We start from the raw sequence: 17,324 nt of genomic DNA on the forward strand, positions 1-17,324 counted from the left end.
TAGATTTTATAATTATATTATTCAAATAAATCTTTTATTTTTCTGATAATAAATATCTTCGCGTTTTAAACAAACAAAAGAACTGAAATTTATTTAAAAACTAAAATGTTAATGCCTTTTAGTATAAAAAGCTAATGGTTTTTAGAGCTAAATACTATCTCTATTATAAAAAGTTAATTTAGAATATCTTAGTATTTGATGAATTTTATTAATAAAATTATAAACCAGGATAAACTTTATAGCAGAACTAGTGTTTTAAAGAGTTTGAAAAAAGAATATTTTTTCCCTCCAAACTTATTCTTGTTAAAATTTATCAATATATAGAAATATTAGGTTAAAATTTAATCATATATCAAGATAGAGATCGTACATTATTACATAAAAACTGTTCTAAAGTATATTTTAAAGACAAAGTTTATTAAATAATGCTAGATACAATTTTAGTTAATCTTCTGATAAAATTCGGTCTATAACTTATTCAGAAATGCGCGCCTAAGATAAAACTAAATAAAAACTGTAATCAACATAGTTAGGAAGAAAAGATGCCAATAATTTCTTTCTATTTTAATCTAAAAATATTAAGGATTTGTTAAAAAACTCATATTGTAAAAAGTGCTCCTCCAATACTTAACTTTTTTTCACATAAAGTTTTAAGAATTTTTCAGGAAAACAAAGCTAGAGTTTTACTTTAAACTCAAAAAGCTGTTATTCTGCATCACTATCATCAAAATTAATGTTTAAAGTTATCTACTAAGTGTTGATATAAGTGAGGTCTATAATTTATTATTTTTAATTTTGATTAAATTAATAATCCTCATTCTTATTTTACTGCTCAAAATTTACTTCTATATTCAAATTATCAACATTAATTGTAGATGGACACTTATCAAACAGATTTTAAATTATTTTTATTTATTTAGAATATGCAATCGAGTTTGCTATACTATTTATATAGTTAAATATTAAAAAGAATTCTTACATTTTAATTTATTTTAAATTATTTATTATTATTTTGGTTGGATTATAAAGACACTCAATAAAATTTACATTTTCTGTAATTTTTATCAAAAAGGATTCTAAATTTTGGATCATCTATAAGGTTAAGCTTTAAAAGTGTAAATTGAAGACATACTTTTCTTCTTCTTCTTCCTATTAAAAGTATTTATCTTTTTTCTTAGCTTCGATTTAATTTTGCCATGAGTTTTATATTTCATTGATAAAATCTACATGATACTAATTTATTTTGTATAACTTTTGTAAATTCTATTTAATCAATTTTATTAAAACATCTACTTCGTTTGATTTTATGGCTACCCTAAAATTTTAGAAATTTTCTTCATTTAAATTAGTATTTTCTATAAATTTATATGCTTCATCTATTGTTGTAAACTATTTTTATAAATCAAAGTAATATAAACTATCTTCTTAATATTAAACAACTAAGATTTCATTTTATAAATTCATATCAGTAGATATTTGCATATTAATATTTTTATTTTAAGCTAAATCTTTTTATAAATTTTTATTCAGCGAAAAAATTTGAAATTAAATCTTAGAATAAAAAATCAATTAAAAGTAAAAATTAACTGTGTTGAACAGCTAAGATATTTTTAATTTTAACAAAATATTATATTGAAAGCAAATATTAGAAATAAAATTACCATTTTATATTTTAAACAATTTATAAAATTTTTTAAAATCATTAACGACAAGCATAATTAAAATCAAAAAAAAATAATTGCCAAATTTAATTAAGTATTTATTCTTGAATTGAAAATATTTTCAAATAAAAATAAGAATAAAATACTAAAAAAATATTTTATGATATAAAAAATATTTAGCTTAGATATTAGATAGAGAAAAATATAAACAAAAAAAATAACTCTGCTTGCTAAAATGTAAAAATTATTTGATTAAATTAAACTTCCTAAAATTTCAAAAAATATGTGATAAAAATGTAAATCATAAAAAAACAGAAACTCTATTTAACATATTTTATTCTAAATAACAATCTTCAATAAACATTTTTAGAAATAAAAAATATTTTAAAAGTATTTTTTGTTTAAGGATTAACAAATTAATACATTTAAAAATATATAATGTAAGTAATTTGAGTTCTATTTATCGAATTTTATTATTTATTAAGAGTGAAAAATACAATTTGTTAATTTAACAAAGAGTAAACTATAAGTAGTTGTTAGAACTATTTTGTAGTGTAAATGTTAAGGATAAATAGTATTCTTCATATATTAGTTACTCTTAATAATTTTTAAAAGAATAGAAAGAAGAATGAATTAAACACATGAAAAAAATAGTATAATTAAATTGTAAAATTAGTGGATTAACAAATTTATAGTTTAATTTTTGTATTTTTGACGAATTATTAACTTACTGGATGAATGAAATTAAATTTATACTTACAAAACAATTAGATTATGAAATAAAATTTGTATTTTTTAAAAAATAATCTATTTTTTTTTATCAATTTAGAATTACTAAAGCAACAAATACCATATTTAAAAGTGATTTAACCTATTTAATTATCGATAGATATGGACAGTTAATGTATTTATTCACTCCTATTTAGTAAAAATTGCTAGAAAAATTAATATTTATGATAATCAAACTTTGTTACTCTTTAAAATTTTCTTTCCAGTTTATTTTAAAAATAAAATAAAATTTGATATTTTTGATTTGATTTTACAGAAAAAGTATTTTTTATTTAATATTTATTCAATAAAATACAAACAAGAAAACATTATTAATTTTATATTATCCTGTTTTTTTTTAATATTTTTACCAAAAGAAGACAATTTTCGTATTTAAATAGATGAACAAAGACCTATTCAAATGGAAATGACTTTAGTCTGTCTGTAAAAACTTTATGAAATTGCTTTAATAAGTAAAATTTTAATTTAAAAAATATATAAAATAGTATTTTTTGCTCTAATAATATGCTAATAATAAAATTATTCAAAATCTATACTCAAAAAGTGATGATAAAAGAAGTTAATAATAACAGCATGCTTTTTAAGCATTTTTTAAATAAAAATAAAACATAATGACACTATTTAATCATTTTTTTCTGATATAACTTTGAATATTATTTTAAAAAAAAGAATTTAATTTAATTTCATTTTCATTTATAATTATTATTGTAACTAAAAAATGTGATCAGCTAGTTAATTTTTTAGATTTTTTTTAAATTTAAATTACTGTCTTTAAAATATAAAATTTAAAAATATAAATTCTTAAACATATTTTGATGCTTTTTGTCCAACAAAAAACTGTAGAAAAATATTAAAAAAATAGCATAGAATTAAAAAAACAAACCAACAAACCTTTTGTATTAAATTAATAAATTCAATTGTATTTTTTTATAAATAAAAATTAAATAAGCGCTGGTTAATAGAATTATAATCCATCTTATATCTAATGTAATTCGTTATATCAAAATACTGATTCTCTTTAAATATTCTGTATATATTATTGTATGGATAATAAATAATGTATAGCTTTTTTTATTATTTATTAAATATAAATTTGAGTAGTAACATAAAATATATGGGGTGGGGTAAAGTAAATTAATTTATAATTGTTATAAATATAATGAAATGTTTAGTAAATTTTTTTATTACATTTAGTATTAATGATATTTTAATTTACCAGAAATGTGGTTATAAAAAATAAATTTAGCCCTAATTTTGCTTTTTATTTCAAATTTTAATCACTTTATTGATCAAATAGTGATATAAAAGAATTTAAATATAATCATCTAGAACGAAGTAATTTTAGCAGAAAGTAAGCATATAGCTAGCTATTCAAGTATAAATATTCTATTAAAAGCGTTATATTTAACAACACTAAAATAAAAAAAGAATTTTTATTATTTCATATTATTGTATTAGATTAAAAATTTTATGACCTATTTATTTAATTGAATTTACTTACTCTAAAAAAGTAAATGGAAAAGGTGCAGAAAAATTTTAATTTAAATATTATCTAAAATAACCATTGGTTTTGTATTTAGAAATAGAAGTCTTTTGTATTAAATGACAGGAAGTACCTGTTTTTGATTATTTTCTTGATAAAAGTCACTCAAATATTTCAACTTTTATAAAAACTTCAAATATTTTTTAAGTAGTTGAGTGATTTATTTTCAATTTGAAAAAATTTGAATTTTTTTATTTATTTAGAAATGATAATTATGATGCATTAAATGTGTATTAAGGTTCAAGTAAAATTAAATTAAATCGCTTAAAAGAGCAGAAATAGCCATTCAATTTTGTTATTTTATCTAGCTTAGCATAGTGAGATATTATAAACTTGTATCTCTAAAGGATAGGATTTTCCCTTTATGATATGAAGGCTAAAGTTATATGTGTAAGAAAAAAAGCTATTTAAATAATTTGTGATAAAGTTTTTTTGAAATTTCTCACAATAAAAGTTAATGTATGTATTGCTATTAGAATTAAGCTTTATCAATTAAAATGAACGCTGATTGTTGGATAAAGACCAAATTTCTTTTATAGAAGTATTTATGAAATAATATAAAATAAATCAAAATTTGATCCAGCGGTATTGCTAGACAGACTGTATGGTGGTTAGTCATTGTATTCTGTTGAAATTTACTTCTTGAATTCTATTCTTAATTTAAGGTAAGTAAATAACGAAATAAATAAATAATCATCCATCAAAATATTATAAAAAGAAGTGTTTTATTTTTAATATAATTAGCTTGTTTAAATAATTTATTGCATTGAATTCTGATCTAGAAAAAAAGAAAAATAAAGTGGTACCACCTTAGCTTAATGTTTGATTGTGGTAAATATATAATTATTTTTCAAAAATAATAATACCATGTATTTTATTGAACTCTAATAAAAAGTTAAGAAAGAATTTATTTTATCCACCAAAAAGCTCCTTTCTTTCCTACCCTCTATTTATTTAAAAAAGCTTGATGTAATCATTGTACTGGTGATTGATGTGAAATCAATAATTTCAAATTCTTACCAACCAAATTGAATTCTATTTATTTATTTAGTTAAAGAGCTTTTGGCAGTGAATTACATTTTTTTTTTAAAGAATATTTTTGCCATTTAATAAATCTTATTTACTTTAAAGCATTCAATTCTTTCAGAATTCAACATATCTATGTCATCACTGCTTGAAGTTTCTATAGCATATTATCTTTACTATCTTAATTAGTTGATCATTAATTTGTTAATTTGGTTCTAATAAAAAATCATGTTTTCTTTATTTTGTCGCCAAAGCTATAATTGAATTTAGCACTTTTTAAAAATCGCCGTAACGAATGTGTCTTATAAGTTTTATTCATATGAAAATAGCAGGCTAATTTATATTTGAAACGAAAAAAATCAAACCACTTATCACTTTTAGCATTCGGGTTAAAATTAAAAGATGAATTTTAGTTTTTAGGAAAAGAAGATAAATCATTTGAAAAAATGCTAAATTTACTGCTGAATAAAGAAATAACATGCAAACGATTTGTTAGATAAAGAGTGTTTGTTAGGGGGTTTAATAAAATCAATTGAGTATTATAAATAAATTAGCAAAGAAATATTGATTGATTGATTGATTGATTGATTGATTGATTGATTTATTGTGGGGAGAGCTGACATAACATCTTTAAATTGCATCATTTAGTTTAGATATTTGGAAATGACGAATAATTACAAAAAATAAGCAAGTTAATTGCATTTATTATGGAACAATTTGAGTTATTTAATAAGTGTTTGCTTATCTAAATACAAAAAAATTCTTTTCAACTTTTTTACCAAATCAAATGCACGAAATATTTAAAATCAAAAAATAGACTCCCCGTAGTATTTATTAATTTAGTTTAATTTATATGTATGATTGATTTGATTTGATTTGATTTGACCCTATTTTACATAGTTACACTATTAAAAGATGTGCTCAGAAAAAATATTCTGATTTAAACCCTAACTCTTTCTAGATGAATTAAATTTTTATAATTTTTTTAATACAGGATGTAAGCTTTCAATGATTAATGCAATAAGTATTGCAAGTTGCTTTTTGTAGAATATGAGTAGATTTCTAATAACTTAATTTATAGTGAGTTATTAAGTATCCCAGCATAGTTAAATAACACTCATAATCAAAAATTGTGTAAGAGCACTCTGCAAACTCATCTTTTATTTATTTTTCTACCGCTTTGTTTTTCTTTGCTGCTAACCTATTACCAAATTTTATTGAAATACTAGTAATACGAGTATTTTGCATGGATAATTACTAATGATTTATACAAATAAAATTTAATAGAAATTTTATTTTGCTAAACCAGTTTTTCAATTTGTTTTCTATTTTCATTTTTTACCTTCATTCCAAATTACAAATTGATACTAGAAAAGAATCAAACTGTAAAGTGAAGCTATTCTTAAGGGAACAAGAATTAATAAAACGATAAGTTAAGCGATAAGTATGCGATATCAGAAAATAGTCCCATTAGGAATTTTATGGCTCAAATTAAATCTTTGTATTGTTTAGAATTAATAATCTAAGAGGTTGAAATTTAATTAAGAGTAAATTGAAACTCTATCACTTTTTCATTCAAGTCTTATTTTGAAATACATGTTATTTCTTATTCGAGTGTGCTTTATTTATGAATCGGTTTAAAATAAATATATATAGAATGTCAGTCTAAAGGAAACAATTAAGTAATAGAAAAAGCTAAGTAAGTAGTAAATCTACCTAAGGTAATGCTGTAAGATTCAAATATTTTTTGTTCTATAAAAAATTTTAAGTCAACACAGTTTCAACAAGTAAAAGAAATTAATGAAAATAATTGTAATAATGTAAGCAGAGGAAAAGTAAATTTATTTACCAGATAATTGACTTAAAATATATCAGATAAAAGGAGTGGAATGAACGAGAAGACTTTAAGAAATTGAATGAGATACTGCTTTTTTAATTTGCATAAATTGTGGGTATTTTTTATTAATTGAATTAGCATAATTTAATAACTTTAATTATTTAGAATAGAGCATAGATTGATTGATTGATAGATAGATAAATATATTCATAGATAGTTAAATAAATAGGTGAATACATCTATCTATTTATCTAAAATAAATAAATAAATAATAAAAAGAGAGTGATTAATAAATTTATTTAGTTAATTATTCAATAAAATATATAATATATTAATATTGAGCTATCCAACTAAGTAACTCAATAAGATATCTTTAAAAATTTTTACTGATATTTTTTGCATATTAACAGATTCCTTCGTAGTATTTAGAATTAATAGCATCTTTTTCAATGCTTGCTTTCCAATCAATAGGTCATCTATTAATTAGAGCTAATTGGTCTATTGATCCTAATTCATAGTGAACTAAATTTATTATTTTACCTGTTTATTAATTTAATTTCATTCACTCTTTAAATATTTGATGACAACTAAATGTTGCTTGTAAAGAAATATTATTACATTCATCGCAAACAATTACTGTCTAGTTCACAATGTTTTTATGAAAGTGTGATATTAATTTCAATAGATTTTTCTCTTATTTTTAATTAATTAATTCAAAAAGAATTTTATAGTTTTTTTTTCCTATGGGAAAACCTGTAGTTATTATTGTATCTATTTAAAAAAAGAAGCATCTTTCATCGGTGGAAAAAAAAAAATTGAAAGAATAATAAACTTAAATTTGAGCAAAATATTCTCACTTTTTTTAAAAAAACTAAAAATATGAGCTTCAAAAAAATATCAACAAAATCAAATAATACAAATCCAATCCACAAAAATTATGATCTAGTTTTAAAAATCAAAAAGGAATTAAATTACTATTTTACACAGATTGTTAATATAAAATTATTTTGATTTACTTGACAAACAAACAAAATTAATAGTTAGTTGTTAATTTATATAGGTTTTTTTTAAATTTGATTATCATTAAATTAAAAATACAAATGAGAAATTGAGAGAAGACTATGATTAAAAGATAGGTATTTATTTATTTATTTTGGTAGGTAGGTAGGTAGGTAGGTAGGTGCTTTTAGTTAAGTTATTAGCTTTTAATATCGTGGTTATAAATTTTAACATTGTTTTAATTGGATAAGTGGATATTTATTTTTTAAAAGTAAATAGGAGGGAGAGGTAGTGATTATGAAAATATTTGGTTTTGTTGTTATTTATTTATTTAATTAGTTAGTTAGTATATTTTTCAAATCAGTTAGTATATCAATTATATATGTGTATGTTTTTTATCTTTTTTATTATGGTAGTTCAAGATAGTTAGTTTTTTTATGGATGGATGGAAGAAAGGAAGGAAGGAATTTCTGTGAAAACAAACAATTAAAAAGGAGGTCAATATATTTAATTTATCTCTTTAGTAATTGCAATATCAAAATCTTTGAATGAGGACTCCTTGGTTAAGTTTTCCAATACCTAACATGGCTCTATCAATATATTGCTCACGGAAAGTAGAGTTAGAACTATTGGAAGAGTCCTAATCGTGCTTGTCATCTTTGGATTTCTTGTATGAAGCAAGCATAATATGGTATGCAAGCTTTTTAATTATGTTACTATAGCGGATTTCTTCAGATATTTCCTCGTAGGGCTTCTCAAGGTTGACATTAAATACCTTCATATGGGTACTGACGTCTTTAGCATTTTTACGCACTTACTCGATATTTTATTCATTAATAGTTAAGAAAAGAACATTGTAATGAGTATGATTGAAGAAATCAGTTTTTACTAAACCCTTGGGAGTTTTCTTACGGGCAGATTATTTAAGACGCTATATGGTTTTTATAATAGCCTCTGCCTTCTTTTCATCGAGATTCATCAACGAGAGATTATTCTTGTTGAAAGCAGTAAGAATTGTGTACATGAGCAAACGAGATAGATTGTGGAAGCGAGAAATCTTGTTTTCTATCTTGATTTTACCAAGCTTTTCGTCCTTAACAATAAGTCCTTTACTGTTAATGAATTTATTGACATAATTACATTTTTAATTCTATTCCATATACTCCACCTTGAATTAGTTTTCGTAAGCAGCTGTCTTTTCAAATGGGAATGATTTTAAAATGGAATATGAAGTTGCAATAACTTATTCAGTTTCTTGCATAGAATTCCATTATTCAAGGAAGGGAGCTAGAGTTTCTCTATCTCTAACTGTAATACCCAACTGTCTTTTCAAATCATTAACTTATTCCTTAGTTAAATAATTAGGATTTAGGTTCATAGAGTTAATGTTAAATAAGTTATTGTTGTTGGTGGCTGTGTTTTAGTTTGTTTTGATCTTCATTATTTGCTAGAATAGGCCATTCATTTGATTATTTGCAGGCTAGAACTGATTAAGCTAGAATTCAGGCAATTTAGCTCCTGGTGTAGCTTATATTGCACCTACATTAGCTTGAATAAGCTATTGTGTAGCTAATTAGCTGTTAAGAGGAGTGAAAATGTTCTGGTTTTCTCTCTTATTATTAGAAAGAGGAGTCTACATCATAACCATTTTGTAATCATTGAGGGGATTAAAGCTTGGAGCTGTTGCTGCACGAGCACGAGCCTCTGCATCCATACCGAAATCAATTTTGTGGTTTCCATCAACCATAAATTAGTTTGGCATGAATTTATTTGGACTTTATTATGCAGTTATTTATTCTTCCTCATCGTCATCTTCTTCTTCGTCTATTTCTTCAGACTCATTATTTTTGAAATCAAGTTCTTCTTCTTTCACTTAAGCATATTAGCCAATTTAGGTATTAGATGCTCCAATAGGGATGAACTTTAAGCCGTTAGCAGACTGATTGTTGAAATTTAAATTATGGAATAAGCCTTGGTTGTTTTGTTATCTCTATTAAAGCTAGGCTAACTGTAGTTATTAGTTTAACAAGAGCTACTGTTATTATTATTGTTATTACTATTAAATAAGCTATTATTATTAGGAATTTTAAACTTGTTGTTGAGGATTTTGGAAAGGTTGAGTTTATTATTATAACTATAGTAATAGCAATAAATTATTCATGTTAGAAGTCTATAATGGCATTTATTGAGCTTAAGCTTATTATAGCAATAATTATTGATGGAGAGAATTAGTATCATTATTCTAATTCTAAATAGATCCAACGATTTGTTGGGTTTAGTGAATTTACTAATTTAAAGGAATATTTACTTAATTAAGATTAATAAGGTTGGAACCAGTAAAAATAGAGGACATATCCTATCCAACAGTATTTAAAAGTGGTTGAGAGATACCTTGATTAATGAAGAAATTGTTAAAATTTTATGGAGCCTAAGGCATCATTTGAAGCATAGAAGGTTAGGAATTCATACCTAGTCTTAAAAGATCTTCAGTTTTGGGTTAAAAAGCCATTTTGAATACAAAAATACTGTGTAAGTAATAGATCAGGTATAGTAAATTTCAGAAATAAAGTATTTAGCGAAGGATATCTTGCTGCGAATAAATAAATTAGAATTAATATGTGGTTCTGAGATGAGAGTGAGAGATGGTATCAATAGTATTTAGGGTGTGAAGGGATGGATAGATACTCTAGATACTTTATATTTGCGCAGATGAATAACAATTATGAAAAGGATTTTTTATTATTTTAGGAAGAGGATCTTTTTTTTGATTTTTATCCTTTTGATTTGATTTATAATTTTTTTTTTTATAATCTTTATGACTCCTTTATAACCTTTTATTGAAATCTAGTTGATATTTTGATAATACAGTATATATTAAATTATTTAATACTAATGTACAATCTTTATTAAAAGAAGATATATTAGTGATAAACCCAAGAAATTTTCTTTTTCTTTTAGTGTATTTTAAAAATAAATTTTTTGTCAAATAAATTCTCCCCGGCCGGTCAATTCTTAAATTATTTAATTAGCTCTTTCAAGCTGATTAATTAAAATCCTAAAAAGAAAAGTGAAATCAATAAATAAATATAAATAATAGAAAACAAATTAACATTTATTCATTCGCAAGTATATACTTATAGATCTATTTATTCATTTATTGACATTTATTCATTCATTTGCAAATACATACATATATACATATAAACAGACAGACACACATAAAAACACATACAAATTGATAAAACACTCTACTCTACTTAGCTCTACAAACTCAATCTAAATAAATAATTGAAAAGTTGGTAAAATGAATAATGCATAAGCTAATCAATCAATATAAAGATAATATTTTAATAAAACAGATTCGTCTGTTAGCAATATTACAAAGCAAAGAGAAAGCTTTGTATTCGGCTGTCCATTTTAAATAAATTTGTAATAAATGTGTTTTTTTAATAAATAAAAAATCATCAGTCAGTCAATTAATCAATCAATCGATTTCTGATATTTATATAATCCTTGTCGAATAGATTATCTATCATATCTTTGCTATTTTTCATCTATTTTTATAAATTTATTTTGGCTGTTTTCATCCGAGCTATACTCATTCATAAATACATAGCTATTTGTTTAGAAGTGAGTAAGTAGACTCACCCCTTCTTTACTTAAAATACATTAGTTGCATACTATCTGACATATCTATACAAAACAATGAATCTGGTTATTAATCGAATAAACTCCATCCATTTAACATTCAGCTTTTATTTACCCAATCTTTATAAAAAATTCATGCAAATTATAAAAAAGTGAAATTTCTATTGAGTTTCCAAAATTAAAGGACTCAACATTTTATAAATAAATTACCTAATCACTTAATATTTTAAAAATTTTTTATTTTTCATGTCCTATCGTATTATGCTTAACTAAACAAAATACTCTAGGGTAAGGGAGTGCTGTTACTCTTTATTTGATAAAATATTTGCCTATAAGTTAAATATCCTAAACAGTAAAATTCTACATGTACGCCACATCGTTCGCATAGTTTTTCCTAATAAGGCTTTAGTGGTATTTGATAAAATATCAGACCTTTCTCGACATACGATAATTTTATTTTTTTATTATGCTAAATATCTGATAGTCATTTTATCATTTAATGGATAAATTTTAGAGTCTTTAGATAATCAAAATTTTTAGATTTTTGCTATGTTCAATCTTCTTTATTTTGTTGAATGACAATTTATTTAAATTTGATAAAGATTTTCTTTTCCCTCTTTTACTTGTATTCTTTATATTTAATCAAACACATTTTACTTGATAGAGAGCCAGCTTAAAACAATCAAATCACAATAATCAACATTTAATTATTTCTTTTTTTGTTTGATTAATTTAAATCCTAGCAATTAATTAATTAATTAGTTAGTTAGTTAGTAAATACCCCTAGGATACATAAAAACTGATGTGCGTATATAAAATCTTTTTGAATTACTTTTATTTATTTTTTATTTTCACTTTACTTTGATATTCTTGTTATTTTAAAATAACTCTTCACATAAAATGTTAGCCAGCTAATATCAGACTTAAATACAAGCTAGCACTTATAATAGAATCAAAAAACTAACAACAAAAATAATATACAAATAATTAGCCAAGTTTTTAGTGAGTTAGTTGGTTAGTTAGTGAGCTAGCTTCGGAAAATTTAGGTGAATTTGTCTCGTAAAAATGATTTATGTAAACTAATAAAACGGCTTATGACCTCAAATTGTTTTAAAATTAAAATAAGAATTTACTAGCTTTGAAACAAACATTGTAATGATTTCGGTTATAACTTTGAAATATATTTAAAAAATTTTGCTATTGTGTTTAAAAACAATAGCTGCGATTTGTAAAAAGATACTTGTAAATCATTTAGTCTTCAACAAGTAATTAATTTTTGTTTAATTAATTTTCGTACATAGAAAAATGAATTTTAAATTCCTATCCATAGGATTGATATTGTGACATTGTAATAAGAGTAATATTGATAGTAAATTAAAGAAGTGTAAGGTAATAAAGAATGCCTTACTATGAGTACCTAGTTAGATTAAAAAGCTTTAATTTGTGTACTCATAACCTATTCTATTATTCATTTATTTATTTTCTCAATTATATTTTTTAAAATATATTCATACATCTATCATTTATTAACTCTCTAATTATTTTAAATATTAGTCTAACTTTTAAATAAAAAAAACAACATCCTCTTTGCACAGAGGAGGAAATTTTTGATATTTTTCTCAAATAAAAATGTACTCATATATTATCAGTAAATCAGTATTCTACATTTGTGTCTATATTCGAGTAAAGATAATTTACCATTATGTTTAACTTTGGCTTCACCTTTGGAACAACAAATCATATTTGAAAGTATAAAAAAATTGGCTCATTATTTTGCTTTCATTTAAAACACCTTAATCATTATAAATTTACATTATTCCTTCAATTTTTCTTCGTAATTATTTCATCAAGCTTTTACCTTTTTTCCCCACATGTAATTATCTTTATCATTCTGACATAAACTACACAACTTATTTATCTCCATACAAATAGATAGATCCTCCCTTTCTAAATTTTAAACTTATTTTTAAATATCTAACAAAAGCATGATTAAATTTTTAAAAAAAATATAGACATTAATTTGTTGCGTATCTTTGACATAATAATATTTCTGTCTAAATAATCACCGCGTACTTTTTTATTTTTTATTTACTAAATTCTAATTTTAAAAACAGTATATAACATTTCACATTAACCTAAAAATAAAAACTATATTTCACTTTAGCTTCTCAAAAAATAAATTGTAAAAATTTGTATTCTCTCTATCTTATGTCAAATTAGATTATGTAAGACTAAATAAAATACAAAGATTTGAGCTCCTCTTCTTTCAAATATAAATCGCCAGTAATTTTTTGATATAACTGATAAACATCTAATAATAATTAATAAAATGTATGTTTCTAATAAGTTTTATTTAATCTCAAAATTCTCTCTCTTACTCACTATTATTTATTTATTTATTCCTTTGTTGTGTCTGTCTGTCTATCAGTCTATCTAAGACTAAAATACTTATTAAATCTAAATATTTTTATTTATATTAAAATCCCCCACCTAGTTGCATTATTGAAATGCTTTTCTCTGTCTCATCTCACTATCCATATAATTATTACTTCTTTTTTAAATTATTCAATTTATAATTGCATATGTAAACTGTAATTTCGTGCATAATCCTTATCATTCTTAATTTGTGGCAATATTCTGAGGCAATTTACTAATATTTTAGTAAGATTTATTCTAAAAATAAATAAAATGTTCTATTTCAGCTTGTTTTAGCTGCAAACTATGACTTTCAGCAAATGAATATTAAAGATTAAAACTAATTTACTATGTTTATTAACATTTATTTACTCTATTTTAAAACTATAAGAATTATCAACAACCCCTATGCTATAGAAAAAGTCAATTAGAAGAAAATTGAATAAAATTTTAATTAGTAACTCCTTTTATAATCCTGATATTTTATTCTTTTACAAAATACTCGACAATTGAAGATTTTTATAGTTACAACTCTTCTAAAACTGCTAAAAGAAATAAAGAAAGATTAATAGAAAAATAAATAGAAGATTAATCACATAAGGTTTGTATATTGAAAAATTTTTGAAATGAAATATAATTAAGATGCTTAAAGAATAATTGTTATGAACTGACGAGATATATTGAAATAGATAGTCAAATATTTAAAATTGTAAAATGTTGCTGATAATAATTTCTACTTCTAAAAATTAAATTCAGTTATTTTAGATATCATATACTCTAGAAAAAGTCTATATAGTACTGGAGGGAAAACTACTGAAAGCAATTTAGTGACTATTCTCAAAAACAGTAAATTAATCATAAATTATTTATAAGCATGTATTTAAAATTATAATTCTCTGTCAGAAAAAAAAAGTTAAAAGAAAATTAAAATACTATTGAAGTTAAACAACTTTAAATCTTCAAAGAAGAGTTTTAAGCATAATTTAAATACAATTCTGCTCTTTAGTTTACAAAAAAGAGAAAAAGATTTAAAATTTAAAATTTAAAAACTGGTCTTAAGAATCATAAAAAATTTTAAATAAAATCCATAAATAACGTTAATTAGAATTTATTCAAAAAGAATATAATACGCAATAATTCGTATTTAGTTGATTTTCAATTTTTTTATAAGTGTTTTTGAAATATTTTTACATTTTCTTTGAACACAGAAAAAGGAAATTCCAATAATTATAATATTGTAAACTGTATTAAACTATTATGTAAAGTTGATGTATTTGTAAATCTAATTATTAATTGAATTTTTAAATGTGGATTATTTATTACTCCATCTAAAACCTGTGAAAATTAAGAATATTTTCTAATTTAGAGTAAGATAATCTTAAAAAATGACAATCAAACAAACAAACCAATAATAAATAATATTTCCTCATTCCTTAATTTAAAATAAAAAATTCGTATTATCAAAAACTATTACTTACGCAATGAACTCATATATAAGCTTAGTAAACATACGTTAATCAATACACGCACAAACAATTATAAAATATTCTTACTAAATCAATTGATATCAGAATTAAAGTCTTATTAAAAATATATCCTCGTTGTTATAAGCAATATATGCATATTATAAGACTTACAAAGATTTATAATAAATTTTTAGAAATCTAAAATAGACTAAATAATAATTTTTCTATTTTTAATTAGAAAAAATTTAAATTAATAAACAACTTTAACTTACAGATTTAATAGAATTCGAAATATTGATCTCAATCAATATTTTTGGCTACCTTTTTCAGGAGTTAAGTTTTTAATAATTTAAAAAGTTAGAATAAATTTTTAGAAATATTTCTTTATATATTAGATAGATAACTCCAATTTAATAAAAGAGGACAATCAATCAATCAATTAATCCATCAATTCATTTTTTACTTTATGGTAAATAAAAAATTCATTTATCTGCTTCTATAATAAATAGCAGCTATTAAAAAATACAAATTTTAAGGTAAATTAAATTTTATATTAGCTATTATATAAAGAAGTCTTCATAATTGCAATTTTAATTATATAATTTTTACAAAATCAATCAATCACTTTTTAATGTTTGTAATAGTAACATTATAACAAGCATTTAATTTAATAGTGCAGAATTTGTAGTTTGAATAAAATTAAAGTCTTTATTTATTGGTTCATTTCAACTTAATATCACTTCAGTATAAGGCCGTCTAACATAATTCTAATTACTTACTTACATAAAAACTAGTACCCTACACAATAAAATGAAAGTAATAATAATAATAATAATTATAAAAATCATGCTTATTTGTATGATATTTAGTGTAAGATTTCTTGGATTAAATATAAACTTATTTTTTATCCATCCAACCAATAATATATTTTGTAAAATTAATAACATAAAAAAAGTTAAATTTATAATTTAGTTGCGCTTTAATTTTTTCAGTTAAGTTTTTTAAAGTACCATAGATTAATAATTTAATTGATCACAAAAATCAATTAAAATTTATCTTCAAAAACTTAGCAAACATAAATTTAAAAAATAAATATTTTCAACATTTCTAATAAAAGTGTAATAAATTTACTTAATTATAGAAAATATATTATCAAAATATTAGAAAATTTGAAATTAAAATGATTTTTCATCTTTTTAAAAATACAGTATTTTTGAATGAAAATCAAACCTAAAAATTAATAAAAAATTTAAATAATAAATTATTAGCTAAATAACTAACTTAGCTTTCATCAAATTTATCATATTAGAACTTGGATTTTTGGTGCAAATTAAGTAATAGTTAAGCATGATAAAATAAATTTTGATGATGTAGATTTGAATTTAATAATATGAAAGAATATTTTAATATTTTACTTTGGTTTCACCAGGTAGGTAATGATTAAAACAAAATTTGACTTAAACCTAAAGAAAACAATAACACTATTTAAGTATAAAATTGAGATCATTTAAATAATAATTCAAGTAAATTCTTTCAACAATAAATATAAATTTCAAAATAATCAGTCTTTTTTATTAATTTTTGTATAAATCTACTAAAATTATTGAATTATATTTAAATTTTTTCATAAATACGACTTATAAAATAATGGCAAACAGATTTTAATTTGTTAAATTTAATTTTATTTTGAGATAAAAAAACAATAAGATGATTTTATTTTTAAAAAAATCTTCATAATGATCTAATTTTATAATTGAAAATGGTCTTGAAAAAATGCTTTTAAAAATTTTTATATTTGAGAATTAATTAGTAAAATAATTAATATCGAAAATATTTAAGCAAAGCCAGCTTTTTATAATTATTATCTTAAAATAAATATGAGAGAGAAGTAAATAAAATTATTTATAATTCAATTTAAATATAGCCTTCACATAAAATAT

General features: G+C 22.0%; 6 protein-coding genes across 6 annotated transcripts; 3 read left to right on the forward strand and 3 right to left on the reverse strand. All coding sequences in view use genetic code 6, as the record gives it.

The window, feature by feature from the left end:
* Window positions 1-327: 327 nt before the first annotated feature.
* TTHERM_00190700 (hypothetical protein) lies at window positions 328-1,528 on the reverse strand. The gene is made up of 3 exons (XM_001016647.2): window positions 1,294-1,528; window positions 844-1,233; window positions 328-773 (listed from the first exon to the last, which is right to left on the reverse strand). Exons 1-3 carry the CDS (start codon window positions 1,480-1,482, stop codon window positions 639-641), a joined length of 714 nt encoding a protein of 237 aa, XP_001016647.2. The 5' UTR covers window positions 1,483-1,528; the 3' UTR covers window positions 328-638.
* Window positions 1,529-4,686: 3,158 nt separating this feature from the next.
* Window positions 4,687-5,663, reverse strand: TTHERM_00190710 (hypothetical protein; the record flags this gene model as incomplete). Its single annotated transcript, XM_001016648.2, has 3 exons — window positions 4,687-4,737; window positions 4,800-5,352; window positions 5,479-5,663. The coding sequence occupies 3 exons, from the start codon at window positions 5,661-5,663 to the stop codon at window positions 4,687-4,689; spliced, it is 789 nt and encodes a 262-aa protein (XP_001016648.2).
* Window positions 5,664-6,465: 802 nt separating this feature from the next.
* On the forward strand, window positions 6,466-6,879 carry TTHERM_000190728 (hypothetical protein; the record flags this gene model as incomplete). The annotated part of the gene is made up of 1 exon (XM_012797762.1): window positions 6,466-6,879. The coding sequence occupies one exon, from the start codon at window positions 6,466-6,468 to the stop codon at window positions 6,877-6,879; it is 414 nt and encodes a 137-aa protein (XP_012653216.1).
* Window positions 6,880-7,977: 1,098 nt separating this feature from the next.
* Window positions 7,978-8,331, forward strand: TTHERM_00190729 (transmembrane protein, putative; the record flags this gene model as incomplete). The annotated part of the gene is made up of 1 exon (XM_001470770.1): window positions 7,978-8,331. The coding sequence occupies one exon, from the start codon at window positions 7,978-7,980 to the stop codon at window positions 8,329-8,331; it is 354 nt and encodes a 117-aa protein (XP_001470820.1).
* Window positions 8,332-8,390: 59 nt separating this feature from the next.
* On the reverse strand, window positions 8,391-10,364 carry TTHERM_00190720 (competence pheromone ComX protein, putative; the record flags this gene model as incomplete). The annotated part of the gene is made up of 1 exon (XM_001016649.3): window positions 8,391-10,364. The coding sequence occupies one exon, from the start codon at window positions 10,362-10,364 to the stop codon at window positions 8,391-8,393; it is 1,974 nt and encodes a 657-aa protein (XP_001016649.1).
* A 3,124-nt stretch (window positions 10,365-13,488) lies between these two features.
* TTHERM_000190729 (transmembrane protein, putative) lies at window positions 13,489-14,431 on the forward strand (the record flags this gene model as incomplete). The annotated part of the gene is made up of 2 exons (XM_012797763.1): window positions 13,489-14,164; window positions 14,310-14,431. The coding sequence occupies 2 exons, from the start codon at window positions 13,489-13,491 to the stop codon at window positions 14,429-14,431; spliced, it is 798 nt and encodes a 265-aa protein (XP_012653217.1).
* Window positions 14,432-17,324: the final 2,893 nt, after the last annotated feature.

This window comes from Tetrahymena thermophila (genome assembly GCF_000189635.1).
Source record: "Tetrahymena thermophila SB210 genomic scaffold scf_8254638, whole genome shotgun sequence".
NCBI classification, from domain to species: Eukaryota; Ciliophora; class Oligohymenophorea; order Hymenostomatida; family Tetrahymenidae; genus Tetrahymena; species Tetrahymena thermophila.